Source organism: Mangifera indica, chromosome 7 (genome assembly GCF_011075055.1).
Source record: "Mangifera indica cultivar Alphonso chromosome 7, CATAS_Mindica_2.1, whole genome shotgun sequence".
Classification (NCBI taxonomy): Eukaryota; Viridiplantae; Streptophyta; class Magnoliopsida; order Sapindales; family Anacardiaceae; genus Mangifera; species Mangifera indica.
The window spans coordinates 15,566,754-15,593,726 of record NC_058143.1 but is presented as its reverse complement, the minus strand read 5'-3'; the positions used below and the strand labels follow the sequence as shown (position 1 = coordinate 15,593,726).

The 26,973-nt window shown below is 32.0% G+C and overlaps 3 protein-coding genes across 6 annotated transcripts; 1 reads left to right on the top strand and 2 right to left on the bottom strand.

The window, feature by feature from the left end:
* The first annotated feature begins 1,448 nt into the window (after positions 1 to 1,448).
* Positions 1,449 to 7,262, top strand: LOC123221284 (ubiquitin-conjugating enzyme E2 2-like). Of its 3 annotated transcripts, none has more exons than XM_044644089.1 (6): positions 1,449 to 1,658; positions 1,799 to 1,937; positions 2,023 to 2,051; positions 3,060 to 3,149; positions 3,321 to 3,409; positions 6,694 to 7,262. In XM_044644089.1, exons 2-6 carry the CDS (start codon positions 1,813 to 1,815, stop codon positions 6,820 to 6,822), a joined length of 462 nt encoding a protein of 153 aa, XP_044500024.1. In that variant the 5' UTR covers positions 1,449 to 1,658; positions 1,799 to 1,812; the 3' UTR covers positions 6,823 to 7,262. The 3 variants fall into 3 exon arrangements, with proteins under 3 accessions (XP_044500024.1, XP_044500023.1, XP_044500022.1); XM_044644088.1 differs by having other exon boundaries at positions 1,452 to 1,658; positions 1,757 to 1,937; XM_044644087.1 differs by having other exon boundaries at positions 1,454 to 1,658; positions 1,740 to 1,937.
* Positions 7,263 to 12,927: 5,665 nt separating this feature from the next.
* On the bottom strand, positions 12,928 to 15,627 carry LOC123220477 (plant cysteine oxidase 2-like). 2 transcript variants are annotated; one of them, XM_044642710.1, is made up of 5 exons: positions 15,188 to 15,627; positions 13,901 to 14,052; positions 13,596 to 13,752; positions 13,315 to 13,518; positions 12,928 to 13,227 (listed from the first exon to the last, which is right to left on the bottom strand). In XM_044642710.1, the coding sequence occupies exons 1-5, from the start codon at positions 15,423 to 15,425 to the stop codon at positions 13,103 to 13,105; spliced, it is 876 nt and encodes a 291-aa protein (XP_044498645.1). In that variant the 5' UTR covers positions 15,426 to 15,627; the 3' UTR covers positions 12,928 to 13,102. The 2 variants fall into 2 exon arrangements, with proteins under 2 accessions (XP_044498645.1, XP_044498647.1); XM_044642712.1 differs by lacking the exon at positions 15,188 to 15,627 and adding an exon at positions 14,194 to 14,826.
* Positions 15,628 to 19,489: 3,862 nt separating this feature from the next.
* On the bottom strand, positions 19,490 to 26,942 carry LOC123221903 (solanesyl diphosphate synthase 3, chloroplastic/mitochondrial-like). Its single transcript, XM_044644877.1, has 12 exons — positions 26,605 to 26,942; positions 25,491 to 25,583; positions 24,928 to 25,008; positions 24,718 to 24,789; positions 24,447 to 24,578; positions 24,234 to 24,320; positions 22,768 to 22,839; positions 22,264 to 22,349; positions 21,051 to 21,183; positions 20,314 to 20,403; positions 20,017 to 20,115; positions 19,490 to 19,882 (listed from the first exon to the last, which is right to left on the bottom strand). Exons 1-12 carry the CDS (start codon positions 26,743 to 26,745, stop codon positions 19,703 to 19,705), a joined length of 1,266 nt encoding a protein of 421 aa, XP_044500812.1. The 5' UTR covers positions 26,746 to 26,942; the 3' UTR covers positions 19,490 to 19,702.
* Between the last annotated feature and the right edge of the window lie 31 nt (positions 26,943 to 26,973).

The following is a 26,973-nucleotide window of genomic DNA, read 5'->3' as shown; positions in this document are numbered from 1 at the left end:
GATGGTATTACGTCAAACCGCTTGTTGAGGAAACATTTATCAGATTCAACAATAAAACGGGAAGCACAAACTCACCTCACCATCAACAAATTGTCCTTTTCTTTTCCTTTCCTTTCCTTTCCTTTCCTTTCTTTGTCAAAGTGAATTATTATAATTTCCAATATAAGAACCCAAACTCGGAACTCTTCATAATTTCAAATTTACCATTTGAGTGAAAGATTTCAACAAAAAGTGCACAAAAATTAAGAAGCAATTATATTTAGATTTGACCAAAAGATTTTATAATAATTAATTAAAATAACCACTTTTAAAGCAGTGTATATAGAGATAAACAAAAAATGAAAGGTTTTCTCATATAGATGATAATTTTAATCTGAATTTAGAGTTTTTTATTTTAACAAAAAGAGGATTCTCTAATAGAAATGAAAATTAAAACAAAAATAATCCCTATAATCTAGGACAGAGATATGTGTGTCCTTTCTCTGCCCCTCTCTCAACCTAGTTTCTATTATAGTCCTTATCTACATCTCTTATCTTTGCTCTTTTATATTAATTTTTTTATTTAAAATATTAACATATCTTTATAATGTTAAATTATTTATATTTTTATTATATATATTAAAACAATTAATATATATGATAGTTGAAATAATGAGTTTAATTTTAATTTTAGTTAACTTTGTTATTTAATATATTGTGTTTAGATGATACGAAAAACAAAAAAATTATTCTTAGGACAATAACAGAGACGGGGACAAGATAGAGAAGAAATTTTTTTCTTGGAAAGGGAACGAGAAATTTTTGTTATTCTTATAATGAATGACGGAGAGTAATATCCTTTTTAGGGATGAGAATGAAGATTAAGATCTCTTCCCTACTTTCTCTTTTGCCATTATTCCCATATAAACATCATATTAGGGTTAAACAATAATAATTGTTTATATAGAGTGAAATTTTACTCCTCTTATTTGATTCCAAAAAGCTCATCTAAAATTATTGTTGTTTTTCATTGTTCTTATTATCATTGTTCAAAATGATTTTCATTCTATAATATAACAAAAAAAAGTTTAGTTATACAAATTTTGTTATTGCCATCGTGCTTGGAATTTTGGGTTTACGATTTTCAAACAAACAAATGTTCATGTTTTATGGTTATTATTGATATTGATGAATATAATGGTAGGTAATAAGAAGTGTAAGAATATACTCGTAGAAGATTGAATTGTTTAGAAGGATGATGGGGCAACTTCCCCAATTCTTTTTGTTGGTATGCGTATGTTAATTAAGCGTGTATATTGGAAAATATACATATATTATAATATATGTTTGTACACGTACGTAAAATAATACATAGGCGTGTATTATTATTTTTCATTTATATTGTTATATATGATGGATTTTCCACCACGTCGGTAAGTTGACAAATTATGCGTGAATGCAAGAAAGTCAAGAAAGGGGGAGCAGGCTTTCTACCTCTCCCCTCGTTGTATACACGTCTTTCTCTCAATTAATTGCATATTGCTTTTCTTCTTATACATTTTCTTCTTTTCGCCTGGAAAAGCATTTTTCTTGAATAGCTTCTGCTTTTCTTCTCCTCTCTTCTCCCTTTTACTTTAATCTCATTATCCTTACACACTTGATTATTATTTTTATAACAGGTATTATTTTTTTTCATTTTATCTTTTATTTCTTATAAATTTATACACAGGCGCACGCGTAACCTAGAGTGTAAAACTCAGCCATCTTGGTTTTGCAGAGAATTGATCAGATCTCTCTTCTCGAACCTTCTTTTTCTCAGAGAGCCCATCTGCCATGTCCACACTTGCAGAGAGGAGGCTGATGAAAGAATTCAAGCTGCTCCAACGGGATCCACCTGCAGGTATTAGTGGGGGCCCTCAAGACAACAACATCATGCTCTGGAATGCCGTCATTTTTGGGTACCTTTCTCGTCTGCCTTTTTTCTTCCTTTTGTGGGTTTTTTTCCCCATATTTATTCTTTTGATATGCGTGTCTGTTTTGTAGGCCTGATGATGATACACCGTGGTATGGAGGTGGGTTTCTAATTTCTAATTGTAATTTATTATTTATTATTTTTTGTTTTATTGAGTGTAAGTAGTGTTGTTTTTGCTGGGTTTTTGATGAATTTTAGTTTATGTTGATTTATTTAGCTGAAGCATTGATTTTTCTTGTTATTAAGATGGTATGCGAATGGTTAATTCACTGCTTATGCTGATGATGTGGATAAATCATCGTTGAATTTGTTTAGGTTAAGTCGTATTTTGTTGTCGTTGATTAATTATGGTTTGGTTTATCAACATTAATTTCCTATATGATTCCTCGATTGAACACTGGGTTTTGTTTGTGTAATCTTGGTTAAAGCTCTCAGGTTATGTCTGAGTGGTTTTGAAATTTATTTTATTGGTTTTCGTTTCTGTTCTTGTGCATGTCAAATTCTGTAGTTTTATTAAATTGTTGTGTTGCTAGTGCTTAATGGTTGAATCCTTTTTCCTTTCATTAGATGATTTGGTTGGGCAGACATTAATTTCAACAAAATGAAATATTTTGTATACAGGCATTTACTCTTTGCAAATAGGTTAATGACTATTTGATAGAAAATTTCCTGCCTTGTAGTATTTAGGATGGATTCATGGTGAAAAGTTTGAAAAAAAGTTTCCAACAAATATAAATTTTGTGACACCCCTATTATTGATATGATCTCATGTCTTTACAAGTTCCGATCAGTTTGTTCAGTTGTTCGGCTCAGTAATTTAAACAAGTTAATATGCATAGCATTTTCCTATTTTAAGAAAGAAAAATTCTCAGACTCTTCAGAACACCTTAATCTGGAACAGTTGGATAAAATAGAGCTAAAAGTTGTGGTGTAGATGATACAGTAGAACAAATTTCTTAAAATACTTACATTTGAGTCTTGAAGTTTCAACTGGATCGCCATAAGAGGAATAAAAAAATATGCTTATAACCTTTATACTTATTTTATTTTAAATATCCTTATAATTTATTTGAATGTTTAATGTAAGCATTTTGTTGAACTTGCTTAGGTACGTTCAAGTTGACTCTACAATTTACTGAGGATTATCCGCATAAAGCTCCAACAGTTCAGTTTGTCTCGCGGATGTTTCATCCAAATAGTATGTTTTTGTCTTATTAGTAATTTTTTGTTGCTGCATTTTTTTATTTAAGGATAAGTTGTTTGCTACACTTCTTTTTCAAGGTGATTGCTCTGACTTTCTGGATTACATGGCATGCAGTTTTGATTGTGATTGCATTGAATTTCTCACTGTGTCTATGAATTTGATCAGTCTATGCAGACGGAAGCATTTGCTTAGATATTTTACAAGAGCTATGGAGTCCTGTATACAGTGTTTATGGTATTCTGACATCGATCCAGGTGATATTTTGTTTTTGACTTTTCTTTCTTCTTTATTCATTGTGGGAAATTGATTCAATTGATTTTGATTTTAGTACTGTGCTGATATTCATACAATTAACTTTGGTGATTGGAAACTTGCTTTCAATGTCTTCTTTTGTTGTTTTAATTAAAAGAGAACAACAAACGACACTAGTAACATGGGCTTTGACATTGCCTCTTGTTAGTTATTGATTTATTAATAATGTTTCCCCACTTTTATTTACTATTTGAAATCCTTTGTTTTAATGGATGGGAGGGGATAGCTTGAATGAGATTCTCACTGTTGTACCTGATCTCAGTGCTAATATAGCTCAGATAAATTGATGACTGTTCTAAACAAGTTTTTAGACATTATTCAAAATGTTTGATGAAAAAATCATAAGAGTCTGTGTCACTGGCTAACTAAAGGATGATTCTTCTAGTTTTAAAATGAGAGGGCCATGATTGAAAGAACTTTTTTGCAATATACAGATTCACAAAAAAATGAAACCTTGATCTCATGTTATGGGTTGCCCCAGTCAGTACTAACTGCTTGTTATTTTATTCCTAATTGATGAATGATTTGTCCTACTGTACTTTTTTGTATCCTTTCTATAAATAAGAAAGAATGCCTTGCAAAAAGTCAGTACTCTGGATTGCCCCTGTTATGTTAGGCTTCCTTTTAGTCATATGCGATTACATGCTTGGTCCCCTTTATAATTCTTACACAGATAGGAAGCAGATTGTAATCTTGTTTGCTGTTTAGATTTTTGTGAGAAATTCTTTCTGATTGCCTCATATAGAAGGATGATGCAAAGAAACTGAGCGTGCTAGCTCAAATAAAAAGTTTGAGCCTGTACCATTGTTTCTATGGACTAGACATCATTGAGCTAAAAGTTTTGCCTTACCTACTCATAAATTACTAGAGAAGTGTTTAACTTTTAATGGTCCATTACCTTAGATAACCTGATATGATTTGGTTGTTACTTACAGGTGTATTACTAGTTATGTTGGACAAATACTCATATATAACTTCAAAGGCATTCGTATTTTTTTTTTTTTTACCTTTTCGTGTTTCCCTTTTGTCCAGGATGAGGGGTTAAACTCATTTGGCTGCTTGTGTGAATAATGTGTTTTAGTTTATCATCAGTGATTTAATATCCTTGATTGGGCATTCATCTCTTTGAATTGACACCCTTGTAGATCTAGTGAGCATTTGCATCTACCTTTTTTCTTTTTTCCTGTTATTTGGAAAATGGGTGAGGCTTAGTTTTCCTAATTTAATTTTTCATATCCAAGTAGAATTTAGGTTCTAAGGGCATGCTAAGAGCAATCAATCGATCACTCTTATCTTTTGCTTTATTATTTTGTGGACAGTTGCACTATAATTTTTTTTTGTTTTGTCGATGTAGCATGTTTAAAAAAAGCCCATTCTTTTATACTTAACAATGAAATTGCCCGTGCATACCTTGTTCACATTCCCTGCAACTGAAAACACTCATGCAGACTCTACATTACCGATCTCAAATTCACAATAGAAACCTTTCCCATCCAATAAAATTAACAAATAAAACTGTTTTGTCTTTTTTTTTAAATGGAATTGTTGAAACTTTGAGGTGTTGATAATGTAGTTCTTTCTATAACCATTTTGGGTGGCCAAAAAAAAACAAGAGAGAAACTAGAAACCAACCGTACCTTCATTATCTGTGGAAAATTTCATACTTGTTCATGAGCTGTATGTGAAAATGATGGAAAATTGATGGTGGCCTTGTAGTTCATCTGAAGGAATTCATGAAAAAATGGTTCTTGTACAGAATTTGAGTGTTTGTTTGTCTGGACCTGAGGTTGCTGAGAAGATATCGAAGAGATACTTCAAGGCAGCAATTATCTTTGCAATTTTGGGAGGTTGAGGTGTTTGGAAAGAGTTTAGACCTATAAAATGGATAGGAGTAAAGATAAACATTGGAGTAGGTATGTCATGACTTGGATAAGAATTTTACTGCAAATTGGATTGGAAATGTTGAGGAAGATTTTTAGTTGCAGAATAAACCAAAAAGAGAAGATGATGGCAATTATGTTGTCAAAGTATTTTGTTTATTCATAAATACGAAGAAAAGTAAAATTGCAAGTGTCCTTTAAAGAGTAAAGCCAATTGTTGACAAAGTAATTGCTGCCTGTTAGGTTGTTTATTTCAATCAGATTTTTATTACCCTTTTTTGCCAGAATTAGGCAGTAATAGAAAGGGTCTTACTTTTTATTATTGTTTGGCAGACCTGATTGATTATTACAGAAAGACATTGAGGTTCTCCTCAAAATCTATTTCTCCCTTTCCCTATTTCCTTTTTTTCCTTGATTTCTTATTCTTCTGGATCTCCTCCTATCATTGCTTCCTCTTTCTTCATTTCTGTCGCATGGGTTCTGTCTAAGTTTGAAGTTGCTTGAACCAAATTGTTGTAGAACCAAACATCAGAAAATAAGAGAGGTGAAAAGGGAAATGGGGGAAATCACAGGAATTAGGGGAATAAAGCAATAAACTTGAGGCAGAAACTAATTTTTATGCATTAATAATTATTAATCTAATAAAGAATAAGAGTTGACCATTTTTGTAGTGGTCAATCATGAGTAAGATTGGAAATAGCACTAAGTTTTAATTTGGTGCTTCTTTCTGAACCTACAAACTTTGTAGCTATGAAACTTGAGAAATATAATTTCTCTAGGTGACTCGACATTTAGAGGTTCATAGAGTGCTTAAAGATGGACTCTCTAGGAGATAAAGTAGGAATTGCTGCCACGTAAAATTAAACAAGCATAAAGGGATGACCTTATGTGCGATATTTCTTCTTAAATGCTTATAAATGAGCTAACTAAAATCGTATCCAACCTTGACATTCACATTACATGGTGATAACAAATGCATATTTTTATCTTTGCTTGTTTGACAATTCCATCATTTTGCTCTATATTGTTGTAAGTCTGTTGTATTCCTTTAAAATGAATTGATCTTTTGACCAGGTGGCATCTGCTTTAATTTCAGATTCTCTTACCTGACAATGACGTACCATTTTAGCTTTGTTTTGTTACATACTGGAGTGCAGACAGTTATTAGTTTGTGGGATTTTCTTAGAATTGTATCAAGCTTTCATCTGATATTCTGACTGGTTAATTATATTGCTTTAACAATATTAGATTCAGACTTGTCAATTTAGTGTTTGCATGTAATTCAATACCATGCAAAAGGGAATATGTTGCAATGCTAACTTGGCAACCTTTTGTTTGTTTGCCAGTCACTGCTTTGTGATCCAAATCCAAAATCTCCTGTAAACTCCGAAGCGGCTCGCATGTTTAGGGAGAACAAGCGAGAATATGACCGAAGAGTGCGTGAGATAGTGGAGCAGAGCTGGATTGCTGACTAAGTGCTAAATGAAAGCACCAGAAACTTGTCTCTCTGCAAATGAAAAATGCAGTGTAGGTGGTGGGTCTGAATTTCCCTACACTTGTTAGATAGTGGCGAACCCTATATTCTGCATTTTTCATTTGCAGAATATAGGGTTCATTCGCCACTATCTAACAAGTGTATGGACCACCTACACTGCATTTTTCATTTGCAGAGAGACAAGTTTCAGATTTTGGAGATTCCTTTGGATGATTTGATTTCTGGCTTCTAGGTTGAACCCCTTGATTTCCCAATGTTTGTACTGATTCTCGTTTCATGTAGTGATGCCCTCGGCAATCTCTTTCTCTCTTATCAGAGAGGAAAACGCACAACCTGTTTTACGGGAATTATTTTTTGTGGGCCTTCAGATGTTTTGACTGAGTTTTGCTTGCTTGCTTTATATGGATGAATTTGCAGATATGATGATGATGCCTCTAAGCAGAATCCCAAATTTCATTGCCCTTGTAACACCTGAAATTTATCACATCTACCTTTAATCATTGTAATTTTTTTTTATGTAGTTTGGATCTTTAACCTTGCAAATGTTACCAGGTTTTGAACTGGGTGACGGTACTGGGAGAATGATTGTTTGTATCGAGTAAAATGCAGTTGATTTGTTTCTCTTTTCTTTCTCACTGAAAGGTATCTCATTAATAGTAATGTTATGAGTATATATTTTTAAACACATAATTAGATATATAAATGATATATTATTATATAATTTAATATTATTTTATATTTAATTTAAAATTATTTAATTGTATGATGATATATTATTTATGTATTTAATTATTTATTTAAAAGTGTATGTATATAATTTTGTGGGATATTAATTAAAATAGGCTGCTGTTTTTCTGCTTAAACATTTTTTGGCAGCAATTTATATGTTTTACCTTTTTAAGCGAATTGAATTTTTTATTTTAAAAATACCCTAATTTAATTTCTCAACGTTTACCATAGTATTTCGTTGATTAATTATTTACGTTTAACTATACGTATTAAGATTAATTTATCTGTAATGAATAAAATCTACAGATTGAAAATGTTAATTTATGAATAAAATTGAAAAACACTTTGAAAATCTATATATTGAATAAAATTTATGAATAAAATTTACAAATTTTATAAAATTTATTTTATAAAATCTATAAATTTATAAAATAATTAAATTTAAAATTGATTGATATATATGAAAAATAATTGATATATCGAAAACGGTACGTTTTTTTCAAAACAGTGTGTTTTCTCAAAAGGGGTGCAAGAAAGTGTTAAGGGGTGCAAGAAGAGAATAAAAATACAAACGAATGTGTGAAAATATAAATGGGCGCGTGAAAATACAAATAGGTGTATGAAAATACAAAATAAGTGTGTAAAAATATAAACAGGTGCGTGAAACTATGAAAGAGTGCATAAAAATACAAACAGGTGCATGAAAATGTGAAAGAGTACGTAAAAATACAAACGAGTACGTGAAAATGTGAAAGGGTGAGTGAAAATGTGAAAGGTGCATAAAAATACAAACGAGTGCGTGAAAATGTGAAAGGGTGCGGGTGCGTGAAAGAGTGTGAGAATTGGTGTAAGTGCATGAAAAGGTGCGGAAATTTACTAAAGAGTGTGGGTGCGTGAAGGGTGCGAAAAATATGTAAAAGGTGCGGGAAATTACAGGGTGCGGCGTGCAGAGGATCTCCCGCACCCCTTTACAATATATATTAATTATTATATATTATAAATATATTATATTATATTATATAATATATTATTATAAATATATTATATTAATATATATTATATTATATATTATTATAAATATATTTATTAATATAATAATATATTTATAATATAATATATATTATAATTCTCCTGTGCCCTTTTTATAATTTCTCCGCACCCTTTTTGTTTTTTCCGCACCCCTTTTGTTTTTTACGCACTCGTTTATATTTTCATACACTCTTTCATATTTTTACGCACCTGTTTGTATTTTCACACACCCCTTCATAATTTCACATACTCGTTTGTATTTTTACACACCTGTTTTGTATTTTCACGCCCCCTTCACAATTTCACGTACCCGTTTGTATTTTTACGCACTCGTTTTGTATTTTCACTCACCCCTTCACATTGTCACGTACCCGTCTATATTTTTACACACCCGTTTTGTGTTTATTATTTTCACACACCCCTTTTCTGAAAGGTGCAGGAATTATAAAAGGGGTGAAGGGGTGCGACAATTTGTTGGTAGGGTGCGGGTGTGCGCCCGCAAGCACGCACCAGTGCGTGCACGCCTGAACGCACGCACCCGCACCCCTTACCCAATTCATTGCAACCTGTTTTTGTAAAAATAAAATTTAATCTATTTTATAAAAATAGATTATTTTATAAATATATATTATTTAATAGATTATTTTATAAAATATATTACTTTATAAATATCCAAATTCACTTCAATTATTTTATAAAAATAAAATTTAATCTATTTTTCATCACAGATAATTTAAAGAAAAACTTATTATTTTTTATATATAAAAATAAATTATTTTTTAAATATTAATCCTTTTTTTAATTTATAAATTTTATTTATTTCAGGTAATTTAATCTTAATCTAATCTTAATGATTTTCCTGATAGGAATCAATTAATCGGCGAAAGTCATGCGTTGCATTCGAAAAATTAGATTAGAGATATTTTTGGAATGAAAAAGATGATTTGCTTAAAAAGGTAAAACAGAGTAATTGTTGCCGAAAAATGTTTAGACGGGAATCCTTTTGCCTATTTTAATTGATATCCCTAATTTTGTAGGTCGGATTAAATATGCAATTAGCAGTAGAGTATTAGCTAAAGCTGCTGCGCATGGCAGTCTTTGTATTACCCAGATTTGCTGTTGCTAAAGGAAAACTGAACTGGGAGATTGGTTGATTTAGATCTATGTTGGGAATAATTAAATATGTTATGATCAAAATTTGTGAAATCTGTAAATACGAATTTGTGTATCTATTTCAATTTTCGATGAAGTTTCTTCGAATATGACATGAGGTATTGACATTAATCTATTTTCATAACACCATTTGCTCACGTACTGATTTCTATTTGGGAGACATGATCTACTGTGCATTGCATTGGCGGGAGTTGATAGGAGAGATCTATTTTCTAAAATAACAATTGCGTTATTATATATGATGAGGCAGTTTGGATAATTTATATATGTTCAATTGCCCTCCAACTCCCTTTCATAACTGTCTTTGATAGTTATATTAAATCGGGTCAAATCGACCTATTATGGGTAGACCTGGATCCAATAATCTATTTCTAGTATTGGTAGATTTATCTCTAACTCACAACTGAAATTTAAAAATTATAATATTCTATCATTTTTGTTTTTACTATCTTGCTTTCTTTTTACCTATAAGAAATTCAACTGTTAATTTTTTAAATAATGATAGTTAAATGATAATTATACTTTTAATACTAATGAATTATGTTAACTTTAATAACTAGTGAACGAGTATTTGAAATTTAGCGGAGGAGAATTTAATAATAGACTAAACCTCGGGGGAATAAGTCTTTACATATATATATATATATATATATATATATATATATATATATATATATATATATATATATATATATATATATATATAGAGTCGTGCTCCTTCCCGTCTTCATCTGCATCATTGTCGATGAAGACGATTGGTCTTCCTTGATGATGACTCCGAGGAGGAAGAGAAGGAGTATGATCGGAAGGAAAAGACATCAAAGTGGAAGAGACATTTTCTAAAGATTGTCGATCGTCACTAAAAAATTCAATCTGAAAATTTGTAAACCTTAAGAGAAAAATACTGTTTTTAAAAATTGACTTCAAAGAAAATTATTAATTTTTAATATATAAAATCAAATTTAAATTTATTTATAATATTATAAATAAAATAATAATTTTATCTTTAAAACTATTAATTTTAAATATTATGAGTGGATAAATAGAATTTTTAAAGTTAACGTCAGTAAATTTGAATCCATATACTTTGGGTGGGAAATAGTTCTTAGGGCATATATATATATATATATATATATATATATATATATATATATATATATATAGGAATGAGACGTGGGCGATAGGTGATGCATTTGGTTTGATAAAGTAGAGGTGAAAGTTACAGGTATCCTAATACATTTTCTGCTATCAACCTCCAGCCTGTCTCTTAGTATTCGGTTAATGCCCGTAACTTATGTTTGATGGTATTACATCAAACCGCTTGTTGAGGAAACATTTATCAGATTCAACAATAAAACGGGAAGCACAAACTCACCATCAACAAATTGTCCTTTTCCTTTCCTTTCCTTTCCTTTCCTTTCTTTGTCAAAGTGAATTATTATAATTTCCAATAAAAGAACCCAAACTTGGAACTCTTCATAATTTCAAATTTACCATTTGAGTGAAAGAATTCAACAAAAAGTGCACAAAAATTGTACACATGACTTTAGTTTTAGTTTTGGCCAAACGACTATTTCCAATCCAAGGTTTGATGATTTCTCAAGTTTTCACCTTTTAACTATGGAAACACCAAACACTTACCTATGGTCGGTTGGATTTAACAAAACCCTAACGGTAGCAAAGGTAAAATCGTCATTTTCTCTATAATATTAAAAATAAACTTAAATAGAATATATTTTGCCCTCCTAAACTTTAAAAACTAAAATTTTCCTCCAGCCTAAGTTTTAAAAAATCGCAGTTTCACCCTAGGGTTTCTTTTTGAAATCTCCGGCGACATTGCCAATGGTCTCTCCCTCCCGAAGCATTCTCTCCTTCTGGCGATCTCTTTCCTTCCATTTGGACCCCCATCGGAGTCGGAGAAGCCGTGGAAGACGAAGTTCTTCATCTTCCCAATCGTCGTCGTCTGCATCTTCCAACTGCGATCGGGCTTAATCTTCGTCTTCATCTTCCAACTATGATGAAGAAAGCTGTGATCGTCGTCGTCTGGGAAGACGATTTCTCTTCCCAGACGACTTATCTCTGCGTCGGATGAGTAGTGCAAGAGTTTAGGGCGGCCGTCGGTGGAAGAGAAACCGTCGGGAGGGGAAGACGGTCGGTGATGGCGTCGGAAAAAGTGAAAGGGTTTAGAAATAAACCCTAGGGGGGGAAATACGATTTTTTCAAACTTAGCTTAGAAAAAAAATATTAATTTTTAAACTTTTAGGGGGGGAAAATGAGATTAAATTTACCACCGTTAGAGTTTTGTTAAATCTAACTGGTCATGAGTGGGTGTTTGGTGTTTCCATAGTTAAAGGGTGGAAACTTGAGAAATCATTCAATCTTGGGTGGGAAATAGTCGTTTGGCCTTATTGAAATGCCATTTGAAACATTTGTGGGAAGAGCCAAACTGGGCAATAAATTGGGTTTATTTTAGAGGATAGTGGGACTAATTGTCCACTTTTAGAAGACAAAATAACAGTAATCCCTGGAAGATCTGTTTAGAAGTTGACAATTGTCTCATCAAAACTCTTTAATTTCACATTCCCAGCTGGGCTTGGGAATATCTACCAACTTATTCTTCATAATTGTTAGATTTTTTTTATAGTAGTAATTTTAATAGTCAAAGTAAGTTTAAAGTATTAAAAAATTATTTTAATAATCTATATTTTATTATTTTTAATTTATTAAATAAAATAATCCAATCTAATTATCAACTTCATAGCTATTAGATGATTATTTAAAAAAAATTAATTTTGTTTTAATTATATCATTATTTATTAGTATTTTAAAAATTAACTTTATTTTTAATTAATATACTAAATAATATAAAATACATTTTAAGATAATTTTACTCTAATAATACATTTAATTAGAATAATAATTTCATATTCTTTTATTAAATCTATTTAATCACAATAATTATTTATACCAATCAAATTTTAATAAATAATATATCTTAATAATAAGCAATATATCTACATTATAATTTTTTATTTTTAATAATAAACTATTATTGGGTTTAACTTAATTTTCTGTTTTTAGGCTTTGGCCTTTAATTTTGGATCAAACAAGAATCATAATTATATTTGTTTCTTTTAAAAATAACATTGCAACATAAAAAATGTCCAATAACTAATTATAGACCAAAGTATATTTAATTTTACAAAAATAAAAAGGTAGAATTTTTCTTGTAATTATTTTCTTAATTAAAAAGAAAAAAAAAAAAACTTATCAAGCCCTTTGAAGAGTGTGAAACTTTCTATAAATGAGATAGCTTAGCTACCAAATACTTAATTATCATCAATCTGGGGACCTAAGTACTCAATTTCATCCATATGTGAATTCTCTGGCACTTCAATCTCTTCCAGCCATCTATAACACTCACCCTCCTCTTCACTCGCTGATTTTTCTCCATCTGCATTCATAAGATTAACACATTCTGTTCATATTGGATATGAGAAACTAGTTTAACAATATCTTCAGATTGTCAAGTTTCACTTACTTGAAAATGCAGTGAATGGAAACTCCTTGTAGTATGAACAGTCTCGACCATCGTCTTTCAAATAGGGAGGTCCAAGCACATCCAGCACTGCACACGTTGTAATAGCCCTGAATTCATGGATGTTGCCGCCAGTTGTTGGATACAATACAGAAGTGTCACAAGGCGCCGTGAAATCATTATCTGTGACTAACCTTGCCAGTCTAGCTGCAATTAAAATCATCACATTGGTTCGTAAATGATTGTTCTGTACCACATTCAAGACAGCATGTGTGAGTACTCACGTTGTGAATGTTGCGGAGAGTCATGGGAGCTCATAGGATCAACGAAATCATATGATTTGATGTGCATTGTTCCCAGAAGGAGCTTGCTAAACACAGTCATTTCAGGATGATTATGCAAGGGGATAACAGCAGTTGCAGGAAGAAAGAAGAGACATAGCTGCACAAAGTAGTAACAAAAAAAAATCCCAAAACTTAAGCACAAGTTGGAACATTATTTTGCTAGAACTACAAAAACAATAGTCAAATCCATCAATTCATTCTATTATGATGATAACGGATAACCAATGAGAATTTGTTAGTCTTACCGAAAAATTCGAACACTTGTATATGGTTGTGTACGTAACAACCGGAGACCCTTTAACTGGATCTTCCATTAGATTCCCTCTAGCTGCATCTTGAGCATTGAAGATCTCCAGCAGCCTATTGCTTAGCCCAACATCCTCCGGTTTCATATAATCTGTAACATCATATAGATCAATATAAATCAAGTAAAACACTCCACAGTTTGGTTCCTGTTGAAGAACATATGGACATTACGTGCAATTTGGACCCCATTGAACAGTAGAAAACATAAAGTAAAGCAAAGATTAAAAATTACCCATATGCAGCATTGTTGCTTAACATTTGACCTAAGGAATCTATTGACTGGTGCCATCTGTAAAGGCCAGTAAGCGTAAATGTGGATTCATGTACTCAACCAACATATATGCAGCATTGTTGCTTAACATTTGACCTAAGGAATCTATTGACTGGTGCCATCTGTAAAGGCCAGTAAGCGTAAATACGGATTCATGTACTCAACCAACATATATTTAATTGCACCCTCTTGTCTTCCTCAGCATTCATTTCATGTATATCCATTATAATTATTTAAATAGCACTTAATTACAAAGTAACCTACGAATAAGAAACGACAAAATGCACCGCAGATCAACAGTAAACAGATTAATAAAACCTTCAAGAGACCATTTTTTTGCCAAGCCCTATATCCATTTCATTGTTAAATAGCTCCAAACGATCAATTTAGAAATTAAAAAAATGCCCACGCGATTAAAAATGAAGCAGAAGAAACAAGATTTTGAAGTAGGAAAATGGGACTTAAAATTGATCTTCCTGATCCGTAGAGAATAAGGGTAAAAGGGTTGACTGAGAAAGATCACTTAGTTCTAATAATAAGATCAAGTGATTGAATCTATTGATGTTTGGTAAAAAGGAATGATTTTCTAAAATAATTACGAAAAAATGATAATAACAATAATAAATGGAAAAGTTCAACAACTAGAACATTAAAACGTGAATGAACTGGTCTCAGATACTCTTTATTATATATTGAGAGTAATATTTAACCATTAAACCATCTGATCAACAATTTTTAGAACAACTTAAATCAAGGATTTTGATAGCTTATTAGAATTTTAAATATCAAAATCTAGTCCATAAAATTATTTTCAGATTCAACTCTTTCAGATTTCTATATCAAATATGCCAATGGTTGACCTTAACCCTTGCACCAGAAAAGGCTTAAAACACTGTCTAGAATATATCCAAATATGCATGCAACTATGAAAATTCGAAAACTTAATAAAATTTACCAAGAATTTTGCACAGCTTGTTCACATCACAAGGAGCAGGCACGGTGCCGGGGCCTTTGAACACATCTCTACACGCAACAAACAATTCCTGCAGCGCCCGAAGAACCTTTGGCTCTCCACATCCTTGAAGCTTGCTTTTACATCTCTTCTTTTTGGCAGCTTTACGCGCATATCCAGCCTTTTTCACAAGCTCAACTCTTTGTCTTCTTTGCTCTACCAGCCCGCCCTCCATCGTCATCACAAGTCTATATAAAATCAACCCAAATTCAACAGATATCTTCTTCAAGCAAAACTGGAACTTGATGTGTATACGATGAGAAAGACAAGAATTTGAGAGAGTTGGTGATGGAAGAAATAGAGAGTGGAGACGGGTATTGATAAATATGTAAAAAGAAATGGATAAATAGCAAAACCAGGGGCCGTGGTCCGTAGAGAAGAGAAAGAGTTATTGTTTTGAGAAAACAAATGAAAAGCAAAAGCAGTTTCCATTTGTTTTGCAATTCCCGCCCCCTAGTTTTTGTGTTGAAACTGCTTATTAGCGACCCCGGTTTTCCAACCAAAGATATGAAGTTACAGATTTGGCCCTCGGATACTGTTGCCAGCTTGTTTTGCCTTTACTTTAAAAAAAAATAAAAAAAATCAAAATGATTAAACATGTTGTGTTTTCTTCAGCACGTGATAAATTTAGTAATGTTGCCAATACCCTTTACACAAAGGCCCAACTACTGGTTCCCACCTGAACTTTGATGATATTTTCCAATTTTTTCTAGTTTGAAAAACCTAATTTTTCACCCCGTCACTTTATATTAGACATGATAAGAGGGTTGAATTAGCCTGTGTCCCAGTTGGAACCCCCTATTTTGTCACACCACTAAAATGGCAATTGAACCAACCCGCATAGCTTGTAACTGTTCAAAATTAAAAGAATCAAATTTTAAAATAATTGGGTTATAACATCTCACCACAAAAGTAATATCCTTTAAAAGAAATATTATTTGAAATTGAGAAAAAAAATTAAATCAAAACATCATTTATTTGAAATTCATCAATAATTCATGCAGAAATCAAATAAAGAAATCAAGTATTAACTGAAAACCAACAATAGAATATTAAACCGTATTGAAATTCAAAACAAACATATAAATAGTATGTTCAAGTTTTACATGTCAAACACGAGATAATTTATTAAATAACATAAAAGAGACTCCCAACTTTCTATGCCTCCACCGCTAATTAGTTTCCCTAGTCTACTACAATCTCATTTCAAACTTGCAGGACCGAATGCAAAACGAGTGAGTGACAAATAACTCAGTAAGTAAGAATCTTTATTCTATTATATTATTTAATCTTTCTGAATTTTTATTTATCTCATATTCAGTTTTTCAAAATTCTTATTCTTTTAAGAATAATTCTCATTTCAATTTATTTCATTTTTCAATGTCGATCGTTCTAGACTATATCAAAGATTAGACATTCTAGCCATATGACTTCTTTTTCACAACTATCGCAATCCGTGGTAGGTATGTGTGTATCAATCTTTATCATATCACCTTCCAATAAGTGTCTCTTTATATGGGTGTATACTATGAATTACAAGTCATCTCTATGAATCAACACCTCTCAATGATGCATAGTGTATGACAGGGGTGATAAATTTTTTTTTCAATCTTCGAAGTCCATATCCCATCACCCTAATCAGATGTCCTACAAATATTTTATGTCTAATCTTGAATTTGATCATATTCATATAAAAATTTGATTCAATAATGATAATATTCATTTAACTAATAACTTCTAATCGAGACTTAATTAATAAAATCGAATGGAAATATAATCATACGCATTTCTACACACTAATATGCATAAATAATATTCTTGTATAAACATTCCATCAAAGAATGGTTATTCATTTTTTAAAATATATATAAAATACCATAATTGCCCTTTATATCAATCCTAAGATATTACAACCAAGGTTGTTGGTTTTCTATGTCACTTCATCTTTACACATACATTAATCAATACATATAATTTACTCATTCTCAACATACCTTATTGCAAAATCCATCCCAAATAGTTGAAGATGGCTTCACTTATGGCTGTCTACAACCCTAACACAATCATAATTAGGGTTTCCAATCTTTCAACTAATTTGACTAAAATTCAAACTTACAGGATTTAACTCACTTTAATACCGTTAAAACAAAAACACTCTCAATTTACACAAAATCTTTTCAATTGATTAAGATGCCTAAATCACAAGTTTAAGGGTTTTAAATTCTTGACTTACAAAATTTAAATACTAAATTTGAAGGGTCATAATTATTTGACCGGAAAACCTTCATTGAGTACAACCTTCCTCAATTCGCTTTGATTCCTTCAAGAAATTGAAATCCCCTTTTTGGAAGAGTAAAATGGTGTGATAAAGTCTAGAGGGAAGAAAAAATCAAAATATCTAGATCCATCTTACCTATTTTTATAAAATTTAGCTTTTTATACTATTCTTGTGCATACCTCATAACCCTTTTAGATTTTTTCTATTTTCAATTAACTCCCTCATGTTGGCCCAAACTTGATCTTATCTCTTAATTTGATAAAATAGTAATTTCCCCCTTCTAACTTTGTTTAAATCATATTTTCCCCCCTTAAGGGTCAAAATTTTAAATCATTACAAACAAAAAAAAAAAAACTAAAATACCTTTAAAACATACGTGTGATATCACAATCACACTGATAGGAATTTTGCTAAAAAAATATATCAATAATATATAAATACATTAATATGGGTGTTTGCTAAAAAATACGTAAACAATAGAGGGCTTGCATAATTATTCACATATTTTCCCTCGGTCACATAAAAGATACATGAATCGAAGAATCTCATTCCAACCAAACACATATTACATCCTTTAAACACCTCTAAATATTAAAATAATATGCATAAATCAACACAATAACAATACACATTTATTCTATAAATAATTCACGAAATTCAAATTAAAATTGATCTTAAAACCGAGATATAGTAATTTTCTTGCTTAATTTCATGTTTTAGGTATGGGACATTGCAAATTAGACTTAGAAAGCGATAGAGTTGAATGTTTAGCCTATGTTTTTGTTGAAAGATTAAGGATGAAGGAAAGGTTGTATTAAATTTACTAAATTAGTTGGCTAGATTGGTATAGAATTAGGGTTAGTGGTTATTTTTTTAATAAACTTCTTAAAAATTTAATTATTTTAATTTAAATTTTTTTAAATATTAAAAGGATATTAATTGAATTACTATCCAAACTCTAGCATGTGACACATTTACAATAAGCTTTTCCCCTAGAAAATGACATCATAAAATTTCCCTAAGAAGGAAAATGAAGAAAGAAGAGAGATAAGAACAAGGTGCTGTTTTGGAATTCCGCATAGTAGATGAGTACGGTCTAAATCACGTGGCATCCACATGGGTAGATAGAGTGGTTTGCCTCAGAAAAGAAGCCATCGCGTACTTGTCACATTTAATTCCAATGTTTTTATTCTAAATAATTAATTATTTCTTAAATTTAAAGAGTAATACATAAAGATTTTATATATAATTAATTTCCAATGTTAAAAAGGATACAAGTGCTTGGTAGGTATGCTAATGGATAAATTATAGTCTAACTAATTTAATTTATTATCAAATTATAATAAATTTATTAAATAATATCCACCATTTAACACATGTTTTAAATATAAACCATATGAAATTCATTAAAAGCAAATTTGTACAGTTATCAATAACAAAAAAATTATTTACTTTTTTAAAACATAAATTTCAATCTATTAAAAAAAAACCTCAAAAATAAAAAAGAAATTAAAATTAGGGGTTAGGATAATAAAATTTGGCCAAACCCAGGCCCCTAATTTTGACTAGTTCATTGATTTTATCTGAGTTTGACCAACTCTTATATTGAATCAATTTTTAATAATAATCAGATCAGACCATAAATCAGTTCCCCATTAAACCAGTTGATTCAATTTTAAAACTATTGACTTTTTAAAATAAAAAATTACTAAATCATATAATAACATATCATTATTATTATTAAATTCAAAATTAATAATTAACATGACATTATTCTTCATCGACCTCAGCCTGTATGTATTTATCCAATTGAATAAATTTTCTAAATAGTCGAGTACACCCGACATGTACAGTTCCAAGAACAAAATAAGCCTATGCAATAACAGGCTCCTGTCTTGAAATACAACTTTGTAATTTATTGTTTACATGAAGATGATATATGATGCCCCATACATGGCATCTGAATAGAATCAATAAATTATTTTTATCTGTATATACTCCACAATATCCATAATTTACAAGATATGGCTCATTGTATAACAAAGAATTTGATTCCAAGGAAATAAAATGGGAACTTCAAAAGGTTAAGATTGTCCCTTGCCTTTAAGGAACAACAATGATTGAAATAATTAACCAAAAACTCTGGTACAATGTGTTGCTCATCTTTAACTAATATTCTTTCATTTATTTCTTGTGATGACTCTTTGAGTTAGATCTAAAAGTGCCCGTCTTGACTTTCTTACTTCTTCATTGTCAGTTTTGGGTAGAGCATCGATGGCAGCTGCAGCAAGGTTGGCATGGTTTGTCGCTAGCTCTCTCGTCCTTTGTATTCCCCGACTCTTGCCAAGGTATTCAAGGGCCTGTATTTCCACAAGTAAACTATAAGTACAAAATATTACTAATAACATTTCCATTATGAATAATATCACATTTACAAAACTACCATACAAACTTTTTCACATGAATTGTTGCTACATGTGTTATATATACTTACGACATCGACGTTTGAAGGATTTTCAAAGCCCTGATCAATAACTGCACGCAACTGGGGGAATTCTTCCATTGCAAACAGTATAGGAGCCGTTACAATTCCCTACACCAGAAAACAAAAGAAGTATCAGGTTGAATAGGTATCATTTCTAACAAGTTACTAAACAATAATTTTTCTAAGTGACAAAGAATTGCTTAATGGTAATCCACAGAAAACACCCCATGGCAACAATTAAAACCTTTAAAAGACTAGGACCCTACAATATTGCTACTACTGAGATATAAAGGATAGATGAATTACATGCCGTATGTCCGATAAAGATCCCTTTCCAAGTGAAGCTGATGTGCCCGTGAAATCAAGAACGTCATCTATTAATTGGTAGGCCAGTCCCTGAAAACGAAAGAAGCATTTGAAAAAACAAACTACCGCAAACTGCAATATCTTATTTTCTAAAATGACATTTTGCAAATGGAACAGCAATTTCAGACTCATCCACTAACAGGGGAATGCCAATTATGTTATGTGGTAGTTTGGAGAAAAAGTGAGATAGACCCATAAAACAAAATTCCTCTATACATTATCACCATCTAGTGGCTAGCAACATTTGGCAATTGCGATATAAACCACTGAGCTAGGTAAGTATTTTTCAGGGGAAATAAACTTAAGATCATTTAGAATAACTTGAGCAGGGGAGAGATACATTTTGAATACAGCTACACAGAAATGACCATGACATGCTCATTATTTGCTAGGACCATATTTACCATGGTTAACCTTCTACATTCAACATGACAAGGAGCACAACAAGGGGAAAAAAAAATGTTGCCATTTTTCTTAATTTATATGCAGATTCAAATAACTTTCATCATTTGTAATGACAATAAAATTATAAGGCGCAGCAGAGTATGGCAAGGGACAAGAAGTTGAAAGCTCACAATACTTTTTCTTAATTCATACACAAAGATTTCAATGTGAAATCGTTAGTTGTAATAAAATATGCAATTAGTAGATTAATAAACTCCAAGGGATGTACAAACCAGATTTTTTCCAAACTCAAAAGCCAACATTGCAACTTCTGCTGATTGCCCAGCAAGAAGAGCAATTGCCTTGCAGCTATTTGATATCAATGAAGCAGTCTTGTAGTATGTTTTTTGCATATAATATTCCATGCTGCATTTATTAGAAAAAATTTCGAATGGTTAGCTACAGACCATGTATCTCAAAAATCCTGAAAGAAACCAAGTTGGAGACAAGTAAAACAAGTAGTAATCTCATCCGATCCCATTCAAAGTTATGAACAAAGGTCTAACTCTTTAATTTTGACTACAGGAGACTGGCATCAGTCTGTCAGACCCATCTGTGAACCCTTTTTTTCTGAAACAAATAGCTCCTCATCCCTCTATCTCAGGGCACAAAAACAAAATAAATTAATAAAGAAGCTAATCTTATGTATGGGGAAGGTTGAATATAAAACTCTCGTTCTTGATTATGTACCTGAAAACTAAACATGAATAAGAAAACTTAAGCTAATGGTAATATAGCTGACTTTACTACCAAGGTTAATGGACAGTCGTGGACACCATAACAAAAGCACACTAAGAGGACTAATCAATATAATATATGCTTGCATTAGGAGAGGTAATTGTAAGTGGAGTAATATGAGGAAAAAAGGTGTGTTGGACTTCTGTTAAAATGCTTCTGTCAGGCCTAACTCTATTAGATCGAAAAGTAACAGTGAGGTGTTTGATAGAATTTCTAAAATCACAGGGGTTAAATAAAATAAAAGAAAACCACTGGGTGGGATATGTCTAAGGTGAACCATTCCATTCAATGATGCCAAGAAACACAGACTGCTTTTCAGCGACTGAAAAAAGTATGGGTATGGCTACACCATACATGAGAGATAAGGAACATGGTATTAGGAGGAAGAAACGTCCAGTGTGTTTAAGCAACCACAAGATGTGACAATGAATAGTTTCTTGCCACAGCAGGCACGTAAAGGGCACCAGATATTTGTTTTAGAACAAAAACATCATCAGCATCATAGCAAACCACATCCAATGGATATTACTGAACCTTCTATTAAAAAAATCAATTTAATAGGACACAAAAGATGAATAATAACAGATTTATAATTCAATACCAAAAACTCACAAAGAGCAAATCACCACATGTAGGGCTTCAACTATTCATAGCAAAAGTGCAAGAAACAAATATTCAAATGTTACAGAAGAGGAAAAAACAGCATACCTACACCGTTGATCAGATGAAGTAGTCATTTGCATTGTTTCACCGGTAACAAGATGCTCTACAACTGTTGCCAGCAATGATACAACCTATAAAAACAGAGATGGATGAGTGGGGAGATAATATACTAGATTCAACAAAATCTCAAAACCACACAGCCAGTAGCAAAAAGAAAATTAATAGATACTGTCAAAAACTTGAGCAAACTACAATTATGAATTTAATGAGAATATTAGCTATAAGTTCATTGTATCAATCCCATGGTGTGTTAAATTAAACTGACTGATAAACAAGTTTGTTATCCATTAGGCACCATGGATTAGCAAACCAATGTTGTATGTTTCTAACCAACCGTTCTCATTGCAAGTAACTGAGAACCTATATTAGAACCTTGTCTCTTAAAGAATATAGGTAAACAAAGTTTAGACCTCAGTGCAACCAATAAACATAATAAAAATCTACAAATTCCCAATTTATAAACACCAAAAATAGAATAAAAATTTATACCTCTGTGTTTTTCAATGAAGCAAGGGCAACACAAGCGCGAGATAGAAGAAAATCTCCCGCTAATACAGCTAACTGCATTTAAAAAAAAAAAGAAGAACAGCAGGACGACAGTAAGAACCTTGAGCTACAACTGTCCAAGTCCATGACTCTTCTATGTATTGACAGAAGACTGCATCGATTTGATTAAAATAAATAATTAAGAAAAATCACAAAAGAGATTGCAAAATCCTGTACTGCTGTCGTAGGTTACATCAGATCAGTTTTAACATATAAATTAAGTAATTGATCTTTATACTAGAATGCATGAATAAAACATGTTGTACCAAGTATCCCAAAATGATATAGTGCAGGAAATAAAGCAATCATTTCAATTGACAACTAAAAGTTATTTATCATATCCCAAGCAAGGCGAAAATAAATAAAAGAGGAAAGAACGAATGGTTATAGAAGGGATCTTGAACAAAAATGACAAAACATGGAATCTCTTCAACCATGTTTCATAACATTACAAATGACATAGGCAAGTTGTATTATATAAAATGTTGCATATATCCAGCGATGTATTTGTGAACACATGCGGATATAACTACAAGTTTTGACTCAATGTGATCCACAAGGAGGTTCAGGCCATTATTATTCTTTTCGATAAGAGATGTCAGATAGAGAAGAACAAAGGAAAGGAATACCAGAAAAGAGATCTACACACCAAAAAATATCTCAGTATAGAAAATTAAAACTATATGGTATACAATTTACCACACCAACATTAAAATAAAAGATTAAAATTCCCAAAAACATATCAGCCCAATACCCCTTTTCTGTTCACGTTATGAGGAAAAAGGGGATTTCTTCAAATGTCCAAAGAGAAACAAGAAATGAATTCAGTCTCATTGACTAATAACCTCTTTGTCAATAATTCCTTTGAAAATATAATTATTTCTCTCTTATCGAATCACACAAAAATAAGACAATATTTCACACACCCATGTTTTTTTTGCCTTTTCCTCTTCTGTAATGCAACAATGTTCTCCAAAGTAACTTATCACAACTGATAAGAGTTGCCCAGCAAATACTTCCTACTTTGATAACTTTGCCCATATAGATGAATCAATTTTGCAGCTTAGAAAGGGATGATAAATAGACAAACTTGGTACAAAAAGGACATCCAGGGGGAGAAAGACAATACTAGGAAAAATGTGCCTGACCATCTAATCTTAAGGGAAAGCTAAATCACAATTTAATCACAAGGTAAAGTCGCCAAAATCCATTACACCATTTATGGTATAAAGAAAGAATTTACCATGCCTGCCAACCCAATACTGACTTCAGATCCCATAACTCAGACAAATTAAAACCATAACATAAATATAAAAAAGAACCAGAGACTATCAAAGAGCCTTTATCCTAAAATTTTCATAAATGACAAGGACAAATTGAACTTTAAAGGAATACGAAAACACAAGCACCTTATTCCCCATTACTAAATTTAACGAACCAATGCCACGCCTTGTATCTGCATCATCCAAGACATCATCGTGAAGAAGGCTTGCTACCTAAGAAAAGGAAATAACATTGGTCAATATGTGGGCTAAAAAGAAGTTTCCCAAAGGAGAAGAAAGATTGGATTTATAGCAAATAAAAATTTCAATAAAACAAATACAAATTTCTTAAGAACTAACATGGATCATCTCAGTAATCTCAGCTATACATTGTTGTCTTGTACGTAGCTCAGTCATCAAAGCATCTCCTGCACCTTCAGGAAGTGGCTCAAGTACATGCACATTCAAGGCTGTTGCCATCAACAATAAAACCTGAATAGAAGATGTCCATTATAATATAAGGGGCAACTAATATGCAATAAAGATTAATTAGTTAGCCAAAGTAAGACTAACAAATTATGAAGAAACAAAAGCAGCCATCTAAAGCAAGAAATAGAATTATTTTTATTACCGTGGGACGAAACCTCTTTCCCTCCACTCCCATTTTGAAGAAATACTCAGCTGCTGAGGCAAGCTTAGGTACCTAAGTATTATGTAAATCCAACTTTGGTCACATGACATAAATTGGACTCTATCATGAAAGAAACATCATCTATACCATCCTTCAAAGCATCCTCATTCCTTAAATAATAGAGAGGCAAAAGAAAATACTATTAGATACCTCAGTGACTACCATGGAGCGCAGCCTGTTAGCAACAAGTGATAGTTCATCAGCAACAAGGGAAAATGGGTCGAGTTGATCCTGAAAATAATTTTTCCTCTCTCAGTATGGTCAACAAACAAGCACAAGATAACAAGAAAAAACATATCACTAATAAATGTGAGGGAATATGAACTGGAACAAGTGAGCAATGAGATTGGGGCCAATCAGTAATATTGATATTTCAACCAAATGCAACTGCTATCTGTTAATATTAAATCAAATAGAAACTCACATGAATCCTTCATTCTAAAGAAAACATTCACCAGATGACCCACACAAGATCATGAAATCAGAAAACTGTCACAAATATCACAAATTCATCAATCCAATCATATTTATACTTCGTACAAAGAGGGGACTACAGTAGTGTGAAGAAAATTAGGCAGCGTACTAAAATTGAGTGGCTTTTGGACTTGGGCATTCAATATCTCTCATATAAAACTAGCGTGTGAAAAATCAGCTGATTGAAGATAATGGTATGTGGTGAATATCAATAAAAAAATAAGAATAGTACACCTAACCTCAATTAGGGAGCTGCTTTGGTGATGAATTTGGTGTCTAAAACCATGCAAGGCAGGAACACTCCACGTATAAGCTTCTCTGCAACCCCAAACCTAACAATCACCATAAAAAATGAAAGAAATACAAGAAACAAAGTCAAATGCATGCATGCAAACACCACATATATATATGTAAAATTGATTATAAACTTGTTATTAAAGCAACTTGAAATTCATATACATCTCTTACCCTTCCGTATTTAGACAAGCTATCAATCCCTCCTACTTTAAACTAAGACGAGGACTCATTTCCCTTAAATATGTTATCTGATATGTTGTGTATTCAAATGAAATACTATTCAATTCCAGAAACCATATATATGTATATATATATATAGAGAGAGAGAGAGAGGGATTCCCTCCATTCCTTATAGCAAATGCAGGAATATCACAGCACAAAATATCAACCCATCAATCACTACCAGTTCTCACTTAGAAAAGTCACTGTTTCAGGAAATTCTTGGCTTTCCATCTCCTTAAGTAGACAACTGCTGCTCAAACAGCCTAGTCACTTCTTCATATTTCTGAAAATTTTATAACGACAAAGTACCATAGAAATCATACTCACACAACACAACCATCACAAACAAGGGATAATCCATAATTTCTTGATTAGGTATCATTTTAGAAATCTTCAATGCACCCACTTGCTTGCACATCTCACAATCTCCCCATCTAAAGACTTAATCAATCTCCATCTAAAAAGTACAAAGCAGGGCTTAGTCCTCCTTCCAAAAGTAATACTACAGAACCTTTTGCATCAGGAATCCTTTATCACCACAATACTCTTCATTTCACATTAAAAAATCTCTAATTTCACCGAACAATTATTCTTTGCACGCTTAAATAAGAGCTCAAATTGCAACTTCAACCCTACAAAGCTGAGGCCACTGACCCCCACAACCCAGGGAGGGAGGAAATTTTAGCAGCAAATGAAGTTCATTAAGCCCACATCTTATAACCAATCAAACACATTATATTACCACATACATAAAACATTAGGATGAAACTAACCACACCCATTAAACTCACAAATTGAAAGCGTCAAATATGTCATCAAAGCCAAGATTTTTACCTTATGAACTGAGTCTCTGATAGAGTGTGAAGAAGTGGAAGGGCTCAGGGAGCCAGTCAGATGCGAGAGAAGCCAACGACAAGTCAACAAGGAGGCTCTAGGATTTATTGAAATCCGAGAAAGGCCATAAGAAAATAACATGATTTGGCCTTAAAGAGTATATGGATTTTTTAATTAATTTAAATGGGTAGAGAGAATATGATTTGAAAGAGATCGTTGAATTGAGTTCGGTTGGGGGCGGAAGGGTGGAAGTACGGAGAAGTAAACAGGAGCAGAACCAAGTGACTTATAGGTTTTGATTTGTCAATGATTAGTGCTCACTGCTCACCCGTATTTAGCCTTACGGTGGGAGTGCTTGTATCTTATTTT